The sequence below is a fragment of the Caretta caretta genome, chromosome 2 (genome assembly GCF_965140235.1).
Source record: "Caretta caretta isolate rCarCar2 chromosome 2, rCarCar1.hap1, whole genome shotgun sequence".
In the NCBI taxonomy this organism is placed as follows: domain Eukaryota; kingdom Metazoa; phylum Chordata; order Testudines; family Cheloniidae; genus Caretta; species Caretta caretta.
Genome location: NC_134207.1, coordinates 242,927,121 through 242,944,398, shown reverse-complemented (window position 1 = coordinate 242,944,398; position 17,278 = coordinate 242,927,121). Strand labels below are relative to the sequence as shown.

The following is a 17,278-nucleotide window of genomic DNA, read 5'->3' as shown; positions in this document are numbered from 1 at the left end:
TGTCGGGGTGTGCACACACCTACATTGGAATGGACATGTGCAACACATCTCGAAGAACAACAGTTACAAAAGGTCAGTAACTGTTTTTGGTTTTTATTGGCCCAGATGAAAATCAGGACCAATGCTTTGTGATTGTCAAAGGGCTACATCATTAAACTTGTCTCCTTCTGACTAGATTCATTTCAGCCTCTCAAAGGATACAATAAAGTTTACCTCCTTATTCCAGTCTATATGGCTGATTCCACGTTTATTTGTTTTGCTATTGAGAGACTTATATTATTAGTACATTGTTCTATCCTTTGATCTTTTCTTAGCTCTAAAAGTCTTCTAAAAATTCTGTTGATAATGGTGCCAGCTTCAGTGTGTGGGGGGAAATCCTTGTTTTTCATAGTTTGAACAACCTGCTTATGAGATCTCCTTTCTTCCAGCATACTTATGGACAAGTGCTCTCTCTTCTTCCAGACCATGGGTTTATGGTGCACTGTAAGAGCTCTTACTTTCCTGGGACATGGTCCTCCTAGGCACTCAACTTCATATTCACCTCAGCAAGGTGGTTCTCATAGGTCAGAGGTCCCACAAACTAAACGGTTCAGTACAAGCTGGTCATAACCATGTGTTAGATTCTGTATCTTCTATGCATTCTGGTATCCTATCAACCCATCCTTAATTCTCCCTCTCTCCAGGCTTTGTTTTGGTATGAGACTGCTAAGGAGAGACCATATACCTGCATACCACCATTCCAACACAAGTAATTCATTTCCGCATATGGTGGAAGAGCTCCCAAGAGCTTGCACGAAGGGAAGCCTGTTTCTGACGTGATCGTGATCTTCATGAATGCAAGCTGAGAGGGGCTGGGTTAGTCACCTGGCTTCTTCGTGTACCATGTACAAGAGGGAGGCTCCGTACAGTAGCAGCTGACTGGAATTCTGGGCCACTAGGTTTATCCTGAAGAAATTTGTTTTTTTCTGGGAATCAGAATGGTCCTTGTGGAATGCTGTAACTAGTCAGCCATTACCTTCACTATCAGACAAAGGCATTCAGCTTCTGAAGAAAGGTGCTTCACGGGGGTTCTGACGTAGGCCTAAAGGAAGATGATAGAAGATCAACTGTGTATGGGAGTGTCTCGGGACTAATTGATGAACAGGCAGGCAGGTTTTCTTCAAGATCTTAGAGCTCTGGAACTTCTCAAAAATATACTTTATTTGCATCTTATAACAGCAGTTTTAATGTGTACTGCTTCAGGCATTGGGAGAAGGCAATCTGGAAAATAGACATCTCCTTTAAAAGTGTTCAAGCGTGCTCTTCTATACATTCCTCCTCTGTTATTATTAAAAGTCATTGCCAAGAGAAGTTGGATTGGGCCAAACTGACCCAAGGCAAAACTGTCTTTTTTTGGCCTGTCTCAAGGAGAAGTCCCTGAAATCTGCTTAAGTTCTTCCCATAGCCAAAGAACATCCTGACCAGAGGGTCCAACCAAACTCCTGAACCTTAGCTTCTTGTCCCTTTCAGCTGGGAAATGAGAGGCTGAGACTTCTGGACTTTCGCTGGGCAGTATCCTGACAAGAAATAAAATATTAGAACTAAGACTTACCAATGGGTATGATCCATATTTGAAGCCTGGCATCAGCTGTAACAAAGGTTCAGTCAAGGGACTGCCTTTTATATTTATCTGTTTTTTGAGAAAAGGTTCCAGCAAAATTTCAGGTTTAGATGGTGGCACTAGGAGCTTGGAGGATCTGTAAGGGAAAATCTACTGCAGTCTCACCCCTGTATTTCTAGATTTCTTCATGCAGTCGAAAGGATTGGACTACCTTTATGCTGTCCCATACACAGTCTGGTTTTGCAAGCCTTGTTGCAACTTCTATTTGAGCTTTTTGGGGACTGCTAACTTTATCCACAGCATCAAACTAACTTTTCTTGTTACAATTACTTTTAGCTCACAGGAAAAATGAATTTGAAGATATATCTGTTAAGGAACCTCTCTCATGCAGTCCATTCCTTACAAAGAGGTCCTGTGAACCACTCTGGAATGTGTAGTCCCCATGAATTTAGTTTTTCATATCAGTCAAGATATTTCATTTCCTTCCTTGATCGCTCCCTCATTCTCTTCCTTACAATTTACTAATTCCCAGCAGTGCCAGGATTGGTGGATTGCATATGGTGTGAGAATGGGACAATTTGTTCCTTACCTGTAAATTGGTTTTCTCATATATAACAATCCACCAATCCTTTATTCCCTTCTTAAAGTTACTGTTTGTTGTTGATAGGAAATTACTGTTAGATGTGGATGCTTAAGCTTTAGAAGAATCTACTGGTAATATGAAGTACCCACTGCCTATTTAGACTGGGAACTGGATTCCAAGAATCTTCTAGAGAGCCACCTCAGTTACAAGAGCCATGCTCAAGACTTCCCAGCAATGCCAGGATTGGCAAATTGTGTATATAAATGAAGACCAATTTACAGGTGAGGAACAAAATTGTCCAATAATACTGGGAAGATACTATTAAGGACTTTTTTTTTTTTTTAAAGGAAAAGAGGAGCCATTCATTTTGTTCATTTCTAAGTGAACATCTTTGTATCCTTGGACCTCTTGTCTTATTGTGTATATTTTCTGTGTGTGGCTTTGTAATATGAGCATGATAAATCTATATTGAAATGTCTTAAAATAGTCTCACCAAAAATCAGTTTCCAGCGCTATGAATGTGACACCTTACAGAAGCACTAAAACGTGTGTAAAAACGTAAAGGAGGAAGAAATGAACAAGATTATTACTGTGTTGAACAATGTTGTCTAAGGTTTTTCAAGAGCCCAATGATTTTAGGTGCTTCAGTTTTGGGGTGCCTGGTTTGATGTGCCTTAAAAAGGAGACTACTTTTCAAGTGGTGGGTATTCAGCACTTCATGAAAATCAGAAACCTTCAAAGTTCAGGGAGGACATCCAGAAATTGATGCACCCGGAGTCACTACTCATTTTTAATAATCTTGGCAATTAGATCTTGATAACTCAGTTGTGGCAGATCTGAGGTCATATTACTCTCTAAAAACATCAAAATAGTAGTGAAATTTGCTTGTACTTTAACCTTGTTTCCAGAGACACCTCTGAAAACTGGGATGGAGTGGGTGTGGTTGCACGATCTGCGCTTGGTGATGGTTAGTCCTGCTCAATTGTTAGCCTACTAGAAAGAAATTAGGCCCTTACTTTTGTGGGTTTGATAAAAGCTAATCTGCTTACATAGTGCCTTCGTTGGCTCATCAATACTAAGCACATGTCTAGAAAAACACATTAGCAGCAGATGTAATAATATAAAATGTAAGTAGTGAAGGATAGAGGAAACCGGATTGCAAAGTGTTTCCTGCTTTCCAGGAAAAAAAAACAATCTAAAAAGTAACATATTTAAAAAGAGTTAGAACCAATTATTTTTTATAACATGTTTAAAAACATTTGACAGGGTTCTTTAAATAACTTTAAAATGTTGGGCCATTTGGACTAAATATCACTCATAGAAATACTCTTAAAAGTGCCTACTTCAAGAGGATGTAGGCTTCAGTTACGTTAGGGAATTATTCTGAAATACAGACTGTGCTCATATCTTGTTCTTCCTTTTTATTGCCTCTTATGGAAAATTGTAGCGATCCTGTGCTTTGAAAATTATTAATTGGATTGTGACCGTGATGTTGAAATTTAATTTTTAACTGTTTGCAAAGTGAAACAATACTAATATGATCCACACAGGCTGGCCAATGCCACCGTAAAGGGGAATTCAATCCACCTTTGATGCTTTTGAAGGACACTCTTTGCTTTTTAAGGGTAGTATATCTCTGTGGCTCGCTGGACCCCTGTTGTGAATAATAATGAGGGGATTATCTGATGGCCATGTTGCTACTAGTTATCGTCCTCTTTTTTTTTTTTTTTCTTTTCTTTGCAGATGTACAGAATTAAATGTTAGCTACAGCTTTTACTTGTATTTCTGACTTTATTGTGCCATTTAGAGTTGTGTTAATCAAAATATGGTGCATTCTGCTTTTGACTTTATTTAGTCAGTAGAGTCGTACAACTAATTGAGCTTACTTCAGGAAGATACAAAATCTCTATAGATCTAGCTCAAAACGGCTTCAAAGAAATCATTAAGAGAAAATAATTGTTTTTCTTCTGAGCTTTTTATTCTTTTGTAATCTCTGGCTGTCAGTGGGCTATGCTCTGAGAAGTCGTCACCCCTGTGGTTGGGGAATTAAATAAAAGCTGCTTTTTGAGGTCTTTCTAATAATAACTCTTCTTTAAGCATCCACTTCCTTTAATTTATTAAAATAAATATGTATGGAGGAAATAGGTAAAATAAAAATGGGTACGTATTTGTAGTGTACAATAAATTTCTGAAATTAGAATAAATTTAATCTAAAATAAATTAATTGTATGGAACTTTCTTGATTATCTGACTCTCCAGACCTCTTAATTTGTGTTGAAAATCCGTTGTTTGTTCAAATTTTCATACCTGAGAAATTTAAAACACTAATGTAGTTTATTACATCATGTGTATCATGAGTAAGCAGTCAGGTTAGTACATGATGTTATGGTACATTTCCTGAATTATCTTTTACATTTCTTTATTGATGCAAGTTATTCTGAGAGATGTTAATCTAGATTATTTCCATATTTTTGCAGCACCATAGATAATGTGTATATATCATAATATATAATAATTATATATGATTTGCTTTAATAGCAACATCCATCAAAACAGCTAGATCTAGCTAAATTATATCAAAACACAAATGAAGTGGGTTTTCTAATTTGATTGAAACAGTGAATCAAAATTAGTTTATGAAGGATTATGATTGCATCAAAGGAAAGGTTACAAATATAATTGTACTGTGCATATGATGATAGAAGCAACAATGTAACAACCGTAATAGTAGTAATGCACTTTTAATATCCTAATTAATACTATAATAATCGTACAATATTTTAATAATTGTTATACAAATTTTATCAATTTATTCTTTTGGGATCGATATTGACAACACTTGTATTTGAACAATACTGAGCTACAGCATTGATTGTTAATTCATATGATGATTTCTTGATGTCATCTCTGACATATTCAGTCTCTAAAAGTCTTAGGTTTCAAATTATAATATATATATTTAAACACGTTTGGCTAAGACATTTTGGTCAAAACTAAAAGCTCAAATTTTTCAACTTACACCTTGTAAATATATGAAGAAATACTGTGTAGTATTTTTAAATGTGTAGGTACAAAATATTGAATATTAAATTAGTATTTCTTCTCTACTAACTATGGTAAAGTGACAGTGAATTATTAAGGCTATAAATAGTTATAAGTGATATAACTGAAGATGACTTTTGTTTTACAGTTTGAATTATTTTACAGTCAGCACTTCAGTGGGAGGAAGCTTACTTGGTTACATTATCTCTGTACAGGTAAAATAAATGCATATTTCTGGTGTGTTGAAAACTTACAAAATAGCACATGCTTCACATAACAGGCAATAAATAATTTTCTGTTCTACATATATATAAACTCCTTTCCAATTTGAAACAGTTATTTATAAAGCCATGTGTCTTTTTTTTACATTCATAGTATATTAACATGGTTTTGCCCTTACTGAAGCAGCATTTCTTAATTAATCTTTTATAATCTACATTTTATGCATATAATTAATTACATCCAATTATTGGTTTAAAAAAAAAACATTGATGTACATTGTAGGCTTTAAAAGCCATGGCAGAACTTCTGGGTTATTATCCAATGAGCTGACCTTCAACCAGTTAATTGTTCTGTACTGCTTGACTGCTTGGGTGGCCTTTTACCTTTTAGCTTAACATGAGTACACAGAAGTTTTAAGTGAGACTAGTTTAAGTTATATTGCCAACTACCATTTTAAAAAAATTAATAATAAGTTGGCTTCCCTGGCCTGTTGCATGAGGTTCCGCTCTGTGATTCACAACTAGGAGGAAGCTGGAGATGAGGGGGTTGGGCTATAGGCTGCCCCGGGGTTGCAGAGGGGAGTGAGGACTCCCCCCAGCCCTCTCTCACCGCAGCAGCTTGGGGCCGGGTGAGAGGTGCCTCTCCCCAGCCACGGCAGCTCTGGCTGGGCTGGGCCAGGGTAGGGGCTCCTCTCCCCAGTTACAGCAGTTCCAGGGGAGGGCCGGGCCAGGCCAGGGAAGGGGTGCCTCTCCCTTCCTGCATGGCCCTTGATAGCCTGCTGCGTGGCCACGCAACTTAAAGGGAACTTAACTTATTATCCTTTAGTTCCGTGAGCCATAAAATTGATGATTTTACTTTTTTCCCTGCTCATTCTAAATTATATAAATTATATTACTTTGATTCGTAGCATTAATTAAGCCATGATTTACTATCAATCACTTGCATTATATTTCCAATAGTTCAGTAAACCGGGTCCTTAATAATTGAGCACCATAGCCTATTTTTTAAAGGTGAATGATAAAGTCAGAGTAGCACACAGCAGTGCATTGCATATTCAAATGAATGCACTGGCATGACAACTGAGGATCCCCATTAGTCTAGTTCTACCCTACCCCACCCCACCCCACGCCCCACCCCCACAAGTTCTCTCCGGTGCTTATTTTTTTCAAGGGAAATGTAAAGAAACTATAATATTCAGAAAACTCCCTTTGTAGAAAATTCTCTTTTTCCATTGTGCATCCTTACTTAAGACAGTGTTAACAGCAATTTTAACATTGTAATGCACTGAAATTATTTGGGATTTACTTTCTTCATTACTATAAATGAAATTCTGCCCTGTCCAAGTGCAATATTAGCAGGCTTCACTTCATCTCTCAAACATGTTGCATACCTATAGCATACTGAATTTTTAATTTAAAAGTCCATTAATCTGTTTGCGTACACACATACAAAAATGACTACACAAACAGGGTGTACACTACACACACAGCTAGATTAAAACCCGTGCAAATCCCTGATCTGTATGCACATCTGTAGTAGTGTGTGTCCAGGACTGCACATGCAGCTTTTAATATTCAAGTCTTATATGACTTTACAACATAATTGCAAACTTATTATACCAGTTTATGAAACTATTATTATTATTATTACTACAGGTGAAGTAAAAATGAACTATTTGTGTAAACCTTATGTAGCCATGGTCACAACATACCAAATGGCAGTACTGCTTGCCTTCAACAACAGTGAAACTGTCAGTTATAAAGAGCTTCAGGATAGCACACAGATGAATGAGAAGGAACTGACAAAAACCATCAAATCGTTACTTGATGTCAAAATGATCAACCATGACTTAGACAAGGTACGTTGTAATGTCACAAAGAGAATGTGTAACATTTCCAGTCATGGTTTGTTTCTGTTTTCTCATGATTGTTTGTTTTGTTTTGTTTTTAAAAAAAAGTGTTTGCTCTTCACTTAGGTCCGTGTTATTTTCCCCTATGCCTGTTCTCAGATCCCTGTGGGAAAGGCATTAGCACCCACCTCTGGATGGAATAGCCAGTGGGGAGGATAGACGAACAGACGTGCTATCCAAATTCCTCACACTGGCTGTACACCAGCAGGGTCTGCTGAAAAGGTAATACAGCTGAGGCAGTATTCTCTTTTCTGCTGAGCCCCTTTTGTGTGCGAAACCTTCCCTTTAGGGCTTCAGAGGCAATAACTATCAGTGAAAACTCTAAGCATAGCTCCACTAGAGCCAGGCTGATTTTGGAGTAAAGAAGAGTTGTTATGGCCTGGGACGGAGGCAGTGCAAAGGCACTGACCAGATGCTGGAACCAAACCACTTGTTCAGTATTGTCTCTTAAAGTCTTAGAATAAAGTGGCCCATGAAATAAAGTTTTTTTAGTTGAAGGTACCAAAAGGCTTGCAAAAAATAGGTAGCATATATGAGAGAAATGCTCTATTTACTATCTGATATGTCTTCTGTCAGGGGATTGTGTTCTATCCTTATGGGGCTGGACGAGATCATCTAATGCAGCGGTTCTCAACCTGAGGTCTGAGGACCCCTGGGGAGGGGAAGCTGCGAAAAGCTTTCAGGAGGTTCACCAAGCAGGGCTAAGGTTAGACTTGCTGGGGCCCAGGGCAGAAAGCTGAAGTCCCGTTGCATGGGGCTGAAGCATGGGGCTCTGAGCCCTTCCACCTGGGACTGGAGCCAAAGCCTGAGTAACCTAGCTTTCTGGGGGCCCCTGCAGCATGGAGCCCCAGGCAATTGCACTGCTTGCTACCCTCTAATGCCAGTCCTGGCTTTTATATGCAGAAAACTAGCTGTTCTGGCACAGGTGGACCATGGAGTTTTTATAGCATGTTGGGGGGGAGCCTCAGAAAGAAAAAGGTAGAGAACCTCTGATCTAATGGGTCTTTTCTATCTCTGACTTTCATGTATAATACTTTTCATAATTTTCTGTTTCTGGAACCTCAAATTGATACTTTATGCCCACTAACTAAAAAGATCTCTTTTTAACATCACTTCTGACTGGAAGGGGAGTACAATAGCTTTGTAATTTTTCCTTCTTGATATGTTAACTTTTGTATGCATCTGTCCTTTAGCTAGAGCTTTGGCTCCAGAACCGCATGCAGGTCAATATGCAGCTCCTTGCATAGGCGCTGACTCTGAGGCTGGAGCTACAGACATTAACTTTCCAATGTGCCAAGGGGTGCTCACTGCTCAACCCCCTGCTCTGCCCTGGGCCCTGCCCATGCCTTCCCCCAAGGTCCCTGCCCCTTCCCCCGGGCCTGCCATGCACTCACTGCTTCCCCCTCATCTTTCCCGCCCCCCGCCCCGCACATGCGAAACAGCTGATTGCAGCAGGCAGGAGGTGCTGACTGGCAGCGCTGCTGGTGGGCTGGAGCGGGGGGAGCTAATGGGGGACTGCTGATGTATTACTGTGGCTCTTTGGAAATATACATTGGTAAATTCTGGTTCATTCTCAGGCTCAGGTTGGCCACCCCTGAGCTAGAGTGTTCATGTACCAAAGCACCTATACGAATTATGTCTTCCTTTCACGCCACCCAACAATGAGAAAGCTGAGCTGTGCACATTCTATCAGCGTACTTATTATTACATAAGTTGGTGAACTCCAGGGTGCTAAAATAGTGAAATGCACTTACTTCTGTTTTGCAAGTGGTTTACCAATATCTGAACCACACAGCAGCTAGGAAAGAAAATGCAAAGCACAACATATGTTACATACCATACTTCCTTTCTGTTCAAGTTCAGAAAGACGGGAAATTAACTTTTTTCCCCCTTGGTGATAGATTCACTGGTTCATTCGAATAATTTTCTTCCTAGTGGCTGTTTGGCCTAGATTGTATTTTTGTTCTGATTTATACTTAGCATTATTGTGCTTAAACTGTTAAGTTTTTGATATGCTATATTGCTTGTAACTGCTGATCCTTAACCCTTAATGTATTGTCTAAACTGTGCCTCAGTGGCAAAAAAATATTAATTTAATAAGCTAGATTTCTTGTAGAATGTGAAATTAAAGTTGCTACCTAAGCATGTCATTCGATTAAATATTGACTTCCTGTGTTCTAAATACTGGCATGTGAACCAGCCAGTATGTAGGCAGTATTCCAAAGTACTCTATGAAGGAGCCCAGTAACTTGCCATTTTACTGTGGTTGGAGAATTGGTAGTACTTGTACAGATTACTTGATTGGAAACTGGTAAAGAAGATAGGTGCTCAAGCTACATGTCATCCTGCTGGCCAGTTTAGTGAGTCATTGTCTTCAGAGCACAGTGAACAGCTAGCATGGCTATCGGGCATGGAGGGGATAAAAACAGACACGTTTTTTGGAAAGAGCAATGATTAGAATGATGGGAGGACCCATAGTTGGATCACCATGTACACTACAACTATAAAAATTTTGTAGGTGTTAATTTCTTTATTGTTCAAGCAAACCATGCAATGTATAGAATGACTGACTGTGGAAAATGCAGCAGTCTCCCCAAAACTCTTCTATAGATAAATGGAAATCCTAGTCTCCTCTCTTGGCTTAAGTGCACTGTGTGTTCTCAAAAAAGTCTCTCCAAATTGTATTTTAGAAATACTAAAACAACTAGTTTCAGTAATAGAAAAAAATTGCTTTCGTTGTTTGAACTGATTAACACTGTTTATATATGACAGTTCTTTCTGTTCATTTTGGTTCTAAAATAAGCTGATTTTACAGCCCAAATAAGCTGTAGCATGAGAAAAGTTGAACTTCATTCAAATGGATCTTTAGATTTCCAAAACTTTAATAAGTTGCAGTCGACTTCTGACCGTGCATATGAGAGTCCTCTTTAGGTGTGTTAATTTTCCCCATAAACTGTTAGCCGCCTTAAAAAATGCGTATGCTGCTTATGCTTTTTGGCAACATTTGTGTATTTTAACATTCATAAATGTGGTTTTTTTTTATTGCAGGAAGATATAGAAGCAGAGTCTACTTTTTCATTAAATATGAACTTCAGCAGTAAACGAACAAAATTTAAAATTACCACATCAATGCAGAAAGACACACCACAGGCAAGTATTTTTCAACATCAATAAAAGTCAACAGTTTAATAAAAGCGTTATTTAAAACTGACTTCATCTAAGGACTTGACTACACTTGCAAGTTAGAGCGCATTAAAGCGCCCCCGGAGTGCCCTAGCTCACTACCCATCCACACTGGCAAGGCACATAAAGTGCTCTGACTCCACAGCTAGAGCGCTCCCGGTACTTCACCTCGGCGAGAAGATTAATGCTTGGTGCGCCTTGGCTGAAACGCCTGGGCGTCGGTGTGAACGAGGTGTTGCATTACTGCGCTCTGATCAGCCTCCAGAAATGTCCCATAATCCCCTTAAGTCAAGTGGCCACTCTTGTCATTGCTTTGGAATTGCTGCAGGAATGCAGATATGTCCTCTGAGAGCTCCGTTTCTGACAGCCGGCTGCTTATCTGCTCTGAGACAAAGCAACCATTAGTGTGGAATGCTGTGGCGGGAGGGGGTCTGCTGCTGTCTGAACTTACAAGACAGCATGCTGACATGCTCTCAGCCCCCCCAAAAACCCACTCTTCCCCCACATACACACAAAACGCTCCCTGCCACACTCCATGCCCCTCTTGCCCCCATTTGAAAAGCACGTTGCAGTCACTTGCATGCTGGGATAGCTGCACCACTCCCAATGCACCACTCCCAATGCCACTGCAAGTACCACAAATGTGGCCACGCCAGTGCGCTTGAAGATTTCAGTGTGGACAGACTGCAGCGCTTTCCCTACTGCTCTCTCCAAAGGCTGGTTTAACTCAAAGCACTCTACATCTGCAAGTGTAGCCATGCCCTTAATTAATGTAAGTCTGGTGTAAACAGATCCAAGTGTATCTACAAAGGGGTTTAAACAAAATCCATTAAAAATATTTTAGTTAAACCAGTGCAAGGTTTGTGTGGACGTAAGGCTTTACAGAGGGAAAGAAGGATGACTGGGGCTGGCAGAAGACCTTGGGACAGAAAATGATGAAGGGGGGGGAAACAGTCTCCTCTTGTCCCCTGGGGAATTGACTGCCCTTTCATCAGCAGTTTGTGGCCAGAGGACCACTTACTATTGGGGGGAAAAAACTAATTTGGAATCCCAATTTATTATAAAGTCGAACATGGTTACTGGAACACAAATTGCAGCCGGAAAGGGCAGCTGGGTTCATGGGTGATGGGAGAAGGGAGGTGAGGTTCTGAGTCCCAAGACCAAAGAAGGAAAGAGATAATTTTTTTAAAAATTCAAGTGTCAATCAAATATTTTTAAGATAGTGTAAAAAAAAAAAAAAGAAGTCAGTATAAACTTTCCCCTGTTATTTCTTTACCAGGGACTCTGTTTTCCGGTGGAAAAAATTACCCCAGAAGTTGAATTTAGAATCATGACCCATGTTCTGATACGAATAAGCTCCCATGAGATGTGTGTTAGTAAGCTATAGGTGCACTTCTCAGGTGATTGGGTGAAAGCGTTCATGCCTCACAGTCCATCTAAAGCAAGAACCATTAGCCCACCAATGTACTCCTTGATGTGTTTTATTGCTATAACCATGTTCAGAGACTTAGCTAATTCAGATACTGCTAATAAAAATATTCTAGCCTTCTGCAAGAGCCGTCTTATTCCCCAGTCTCAGATATTGTATATACCGGGATAGTGTTGACAAACCAAAAAGGCTGCACCTCTTTGCCCCTTCTGAGAAAACTTGCTAGTTAACATTCTCCAAAGTCCATCAGTTGCCACAATTATTGTCCTTATTTACAGATGGAAAAGGGAGATAGCTTTGTCTAGTATATATCAGGAGGTCTTTGTGATCTTCAGTCAATCCATAACTTGAGTAGAGCTAAATTTTAATTCATCAGTCATAGATAGACAAGATGCACTTAATGAAAGCTATCCTTATATCTAGTCATAATTCAAGACATTGGTTAATTGTGGAAGGTTTTTGTCTTTTTGAAAAACTTAGAACTAAAGTATGAATGCTATACTAATGTTTTTCCATTTATCAACTATTGAAGTGTATCTATATCTGTTATATTAATGAAAGAAATCTATAGTTATACAAACTAATACTGTAACACATTTGTTATTGTTTAATACCCTTAACTTGTTTGTCTTCATTAAAGGTAGTATCCCCTACTTGAAATACATTATATTATAATAAATGGTAGGATATCTGGCTTTGTTCGAAAGAACAAACCCAAGAAATTGTGGAATCTCTATTTTGAGTTATGTATATAATCAAATTTGAAGTTGTGAGCATGAGGGTACACTCTAGCTCTGATCTTAGCCTTCCATGTCCTTCTAAGGCAGCTATTTTTTTGTTAGTCCTTTTTAAACAAAAGTATCTTAGAACCTAATCACAGCCCTGAAAGGATTACTTAGTTTGACCCTTTTTAAAACATCAGAACTCAGAAACCTGTATCAGAATGTCTTTTCTTACCTTTACTACTGCTAGAAAAAGGAGATAAATATGGACTTGCAAAGATTTCAAAAGTGCCTGTTTTCATCAGACTGAATGTTTTATGTTTCAAAACCATTCTTGAAACTATTTAAAACTACAGAACTGTGAAGAATGGGTTTCACTAACTTAAATTGAAGTACCAAGTATTCAGTTGTTCTGTGGATGCAGAATCTACTTCCCCTGCTCCTAGTCACAGATTTGTATTCCAGAAAGTAAACTTCAATTTTTTAAAAATTGCTTCTAACCCTCATGGCTCTGAAGATTAAGCTTGAAATTGTGAGCAAGGTGTGAATTAGTATACTGTGTGATGTTGTCTTGAGTGAACAGCATGGAACAATAGTTCTGAGAGGTGTGAACTATTCTATTCATTTCAATATGTTTCAGCTCTCAAGATAAAAATGTTGGTGTTTTATGGTGTCTGCTACTTCACTGCTGATCACTCTTGTAGAAATATGCAACTAATATGTTTATCCCACGATTTCAGGTTGATTTCCACACCTCCTAAAATGTCCAAAGATCTAACAGCTTCCAGCATATCTTTTTCCCTTGCTAACTTCCTCAGTGTTGTTGCATTGTTAATACAGAAATCTAAGACACACTGGAAATAAATAATACAGAAACAACATGCAATTACTATGTGTGCTCCAGTATTTATTTTTATATTATTCATATTCTTATTTATTAAAATACATTTTTAAATTGAAATGAAACTGTTATAGAAATCCCAGTCTGCCAGTATCAGAGAAGCCACAGACCTTATTACAGGCCCTGTTCAGTTGCCATTTGCTTCAGAGTATATGCAACTGTGTATATAGAGCCTTTAGAAAAGCCCGTTCAAAATCAACACCACCTCTAAACTTTTCAGAAATAACTCTTTTTTGGATGCCTAGTTTTGTTTAAATTTTTGCAATATTTTTGATACGTGTGTGTGTGTGTCTATATGCTTGTTATCAAGGTGAATATAACGTAAGAACATCCATAGTGGGTCAGACCAATGGTTCATCTAGCCCAGTATCTGTCTCCTGAAAGGTGGATGTTGAATTAAAAGAATACCATCAAAACCTGAATTGATTGTTTCCCTTTCTGTTTAAAGTATACTCAGCTAATGCAGTAGCAACTTTTTGAGGTAGAAGTTTCCACCCAAGGCTTCTGTGTGGTTCATATTTGGGCTTCACTTGCCACCTTTCAGAGCTTCTATGAAAAATCTTTTATAGAACCATTCTTTAGTAAGACTGCTAGAGTCTTCATTTTTTTGTCATCTCAAGGTGGTTGTTGTTGTTAAAACTTAGCCAGCTGCAGGCACATCTGTATAAAAATGGAAATAGGATTACATGTCATTCCTTGTTTCGTTTACTGAGCATAACATCCTGAAACCATAGCTTATTCCTTTTCCCTCTACCAGGATCTTTACCTTTATTCATCTCTAGCTTTCTTGCCTTTTTCATGAAGTCCAGGCCCCAGGCCTCCCTTTCAAGATCCATTTCAGCTGTCGTGCTCCTTTATATGTGCTCTTTTTCTCCTCCTTTATCCTTCCACTTTAAGCCTTTCTGAAGCTACCCTTGCACTCTTATCCCATTCTTAGATTTTCACCTTCTTCCATGGCACCTTTTGTGCTTTGAATTCACTCATCTCAGATACCAAGCAACTTTCCTTTCATCTTTCAAGAACATCTTCCTCCTGAAAACACACTTCTTTTATGGAGTCTTTTTTCACTGATCTCTTCAGACATCTTCACCACTTCATGAAATGTCTACCTGAATTAATTAAGGTTCTCCAGGCAGGAGCATCTCTCTTTGTTATATAAAACACTGATCACATGAATCATAATTTATAGATTCTAATCTGACTGAAACAGTAAGCATTTCTGTCTCTGTATGTGGGGGAATAATGGGCTATTAGTACAGATTGGGACAGTTTTAAACAATTTCTCATTAGAGAATGTTAATTCAAAAGAATTTACATATAAGAAAGGGATTTGTAGAATTTTAGGAGAGCTTTACAGTTTAAACAGTGAGTGAACACTGCAAATGTGCAGAGCTATAATTATGTTTTTATATTATGCTTTATGTAGATCAGGCTGCAATACCTGTGCAATCTGTTCCTAAAGCTAAAATATCTAGCTCCAGAGGGATCTGTTGGTGGCAGTTATGGGCTACAGAGGCTCTAACACTGCTCTCGTTCCCGTACACATATCAGGGAAAGGGGATTTGGACAGGACACTCTGATACTGATCCTTAGCTGTACTTTTGGCTGGTTAGGGTTATTAGCGGTGTGACGGGGTCCCCGAGGTGCAACCTGGACTGTGGGACTGGTGAGCCCTCTGTTCTAGCAGCCTGAGCTCCATCTCATTTTGTGATGCTGTAAAGCCACAAACCTCTGGCAGGTACTGCATTTACACAGACATCCACAGGGACACACCCAGCTGAGTTACATGAATGCTTTCCCAGCCACTCATGAACCAACAATACAGAGGCTCCTGCTAGTTCCCCCCAGTCTTGCACCCCAGAACTGCACGGTCTTATACTGGTCAGAAGCCTGAACAGTGCAAGTTCCTTATCTGGTTTTCCACTTCTGCAAGGGAAAATGGATGTGCACTAACCTTTGTAACCTCATAGACAAGAATCCTGCCCAGAAGCTCTAAAATTGAGATTTAACTAGATTTCATTGTTAAAATTTGACTTTTTTTTTCCTTTAGCAAAGTCAGAAGCATTGTAGATGTTTTCTAAATGTTTATTGATCATAGTGTGTTTGCATCACCATTTTTCCCATATTTCAGGAGATGGAGCAGACCAGAAGTGCTGTAGATGAAGACAGGAAAATGTACCTTCAAGCTGCTATAGTCCGTATCATGAAAGCACGTAAAGTGCTGCGGCATAATGCTCTTATTCAGGAGGTAAGAGGAAATGCTGTCCATTGTCATGATTTAAATGAAAAGCTGTATGATGACTGAGTGTTGTGTTTAATCACAAAACTGAGGCAGTGTATCCCTCAGAACTAATATTTAATGACTGGCAAGAATTTTTCTAGAATTGCTTTAGTTCAGAATGTAGGAGTTTTACTTAAGTGGGAATGTTTAGTTGTGGTCATCTGGTCCTGCAGTTATCCCTGTCACAGGAGTTAATGTATAATTTTCATGGTGGTACCCAACAAGCCCAGAGCTCTTATGATAAGGCTGAATTTCATTTTGCTTTATAGCTCAGTTTTTAAAAGTATGTTGAAATTTTAGACTACATTTCAATTTTAAGGAGAGACAAAGTGTCTTAAATTCTCTAGACTGCATTGATTCTCCCCCACCCCCCAAAACCCCGCAGAATGTGCATCTATCAAAAGTCACTATGGTCTTGTATATTCAGCTTGAGATCTGAACACCCACCTTCTGAAGATCAGCTCTGTAACATATCTTAGTTTGAACTCTCCAAAATTGAGAAACCCTCAGTCCTAGCCACTCTTGAAAACCCTGGCTTAGGTTATCTTCCATCACTTAAAATCACATATTTATACTATATGATAAGCCACCTACATCCTATAACAAAATCCAATCATAACCAAGTAATATAGTAAGTAAGTAAATAACCCATTCCATCTCGGTATCTACCTCATTCCCTCTGCACTCCCACCTTGCCTAAAAGACAGGTGAGCCTTGCAGCATGCCCAGGTGGTGGTATTTTAGGCTATTTTGCATCAAGAGAAGGAATGAATTACCAAGACAAGGAGGTTTTACAGGAAAAAAACTAGTTGGCAACTCCTTCCCAAATTTAACCGAAGAGCGTTCCTGCTCAGATGCCTCTGCAGATCTCCACTCTGGCAATACAGAACAAGGAAGGAAGCAGTCTATCAAGACAAGTCCTGTAACATTTAGAGCTTTATAGACAAAACCAACACTTCAGTTTCCACCCAGAAATTGAATGGCAACCAGTGAAAATCACACAGCAGTGTTGTCACATACCTTGTTGGCACTCCACTCATCAGGTAGTCAGCCATAGCTTCCAAATAAACTTAGAGTAAACTTTTCAAAAATGCCTTACTGACGTATGACCATAAGCCTCAATTTCTAAAGGGATTTAGGCACTTAGGAGCTAAAGTCACTTTTGAAACTAAGCCTTAGGATTCAAAGTCACTTAAGTGCTTCTGAAACTTTTTTCCAAGATGCAGAGCAAATTATGTGTAGTGTTATAGAAGTCTAAGAATTAACACTAAGTTGGTGCAGCCTTCTTTCTAGGCTAATTTGTTTACACAAAGAACAAGTCACACCCATATGATATATATTTTAAAACTTTAGCTTCTTAACTGTCCAAGTTGAAATGCTTCTTTCCCAGTTCTTGCAACGTTTTT

General features: G+C 38.9%; 1 protein-coding gene across 4 annotated transcripts in view; it reads left to right on the top strand.

The window, feature by feature from the left end:
- The window catches only part of CUL2 (cullin 2), an 86,912-nt gene that overhangs the window by 64,126 nt on the left and 5,508 nt on the right, over nt 1–17,278 (top strand). For all 4 annotated transcript variants that reach the window (XM_048837703.2, XM_048837700.2, XM_048837701.2 and 1 more), the window contains exons 17-20: nt 5,374–5,440; nt 7,103–7,305; nt 10,405–10,506; nt 15,723–15,839. In XM_048837703.2, coding sequence (XP_048693660.1) covers nt 5,374–5,440; nt 7,103–7,305; nt 10,405–10,506; nt 15,723–15,839 — 489 coding nt within the window. The remainder of the gene's footprint in view (nt 1–5,373; nt 5,441–7,102; nt 7,306–10,404; nt 10,507–15,722; nt 15,840–17,278) is intronic.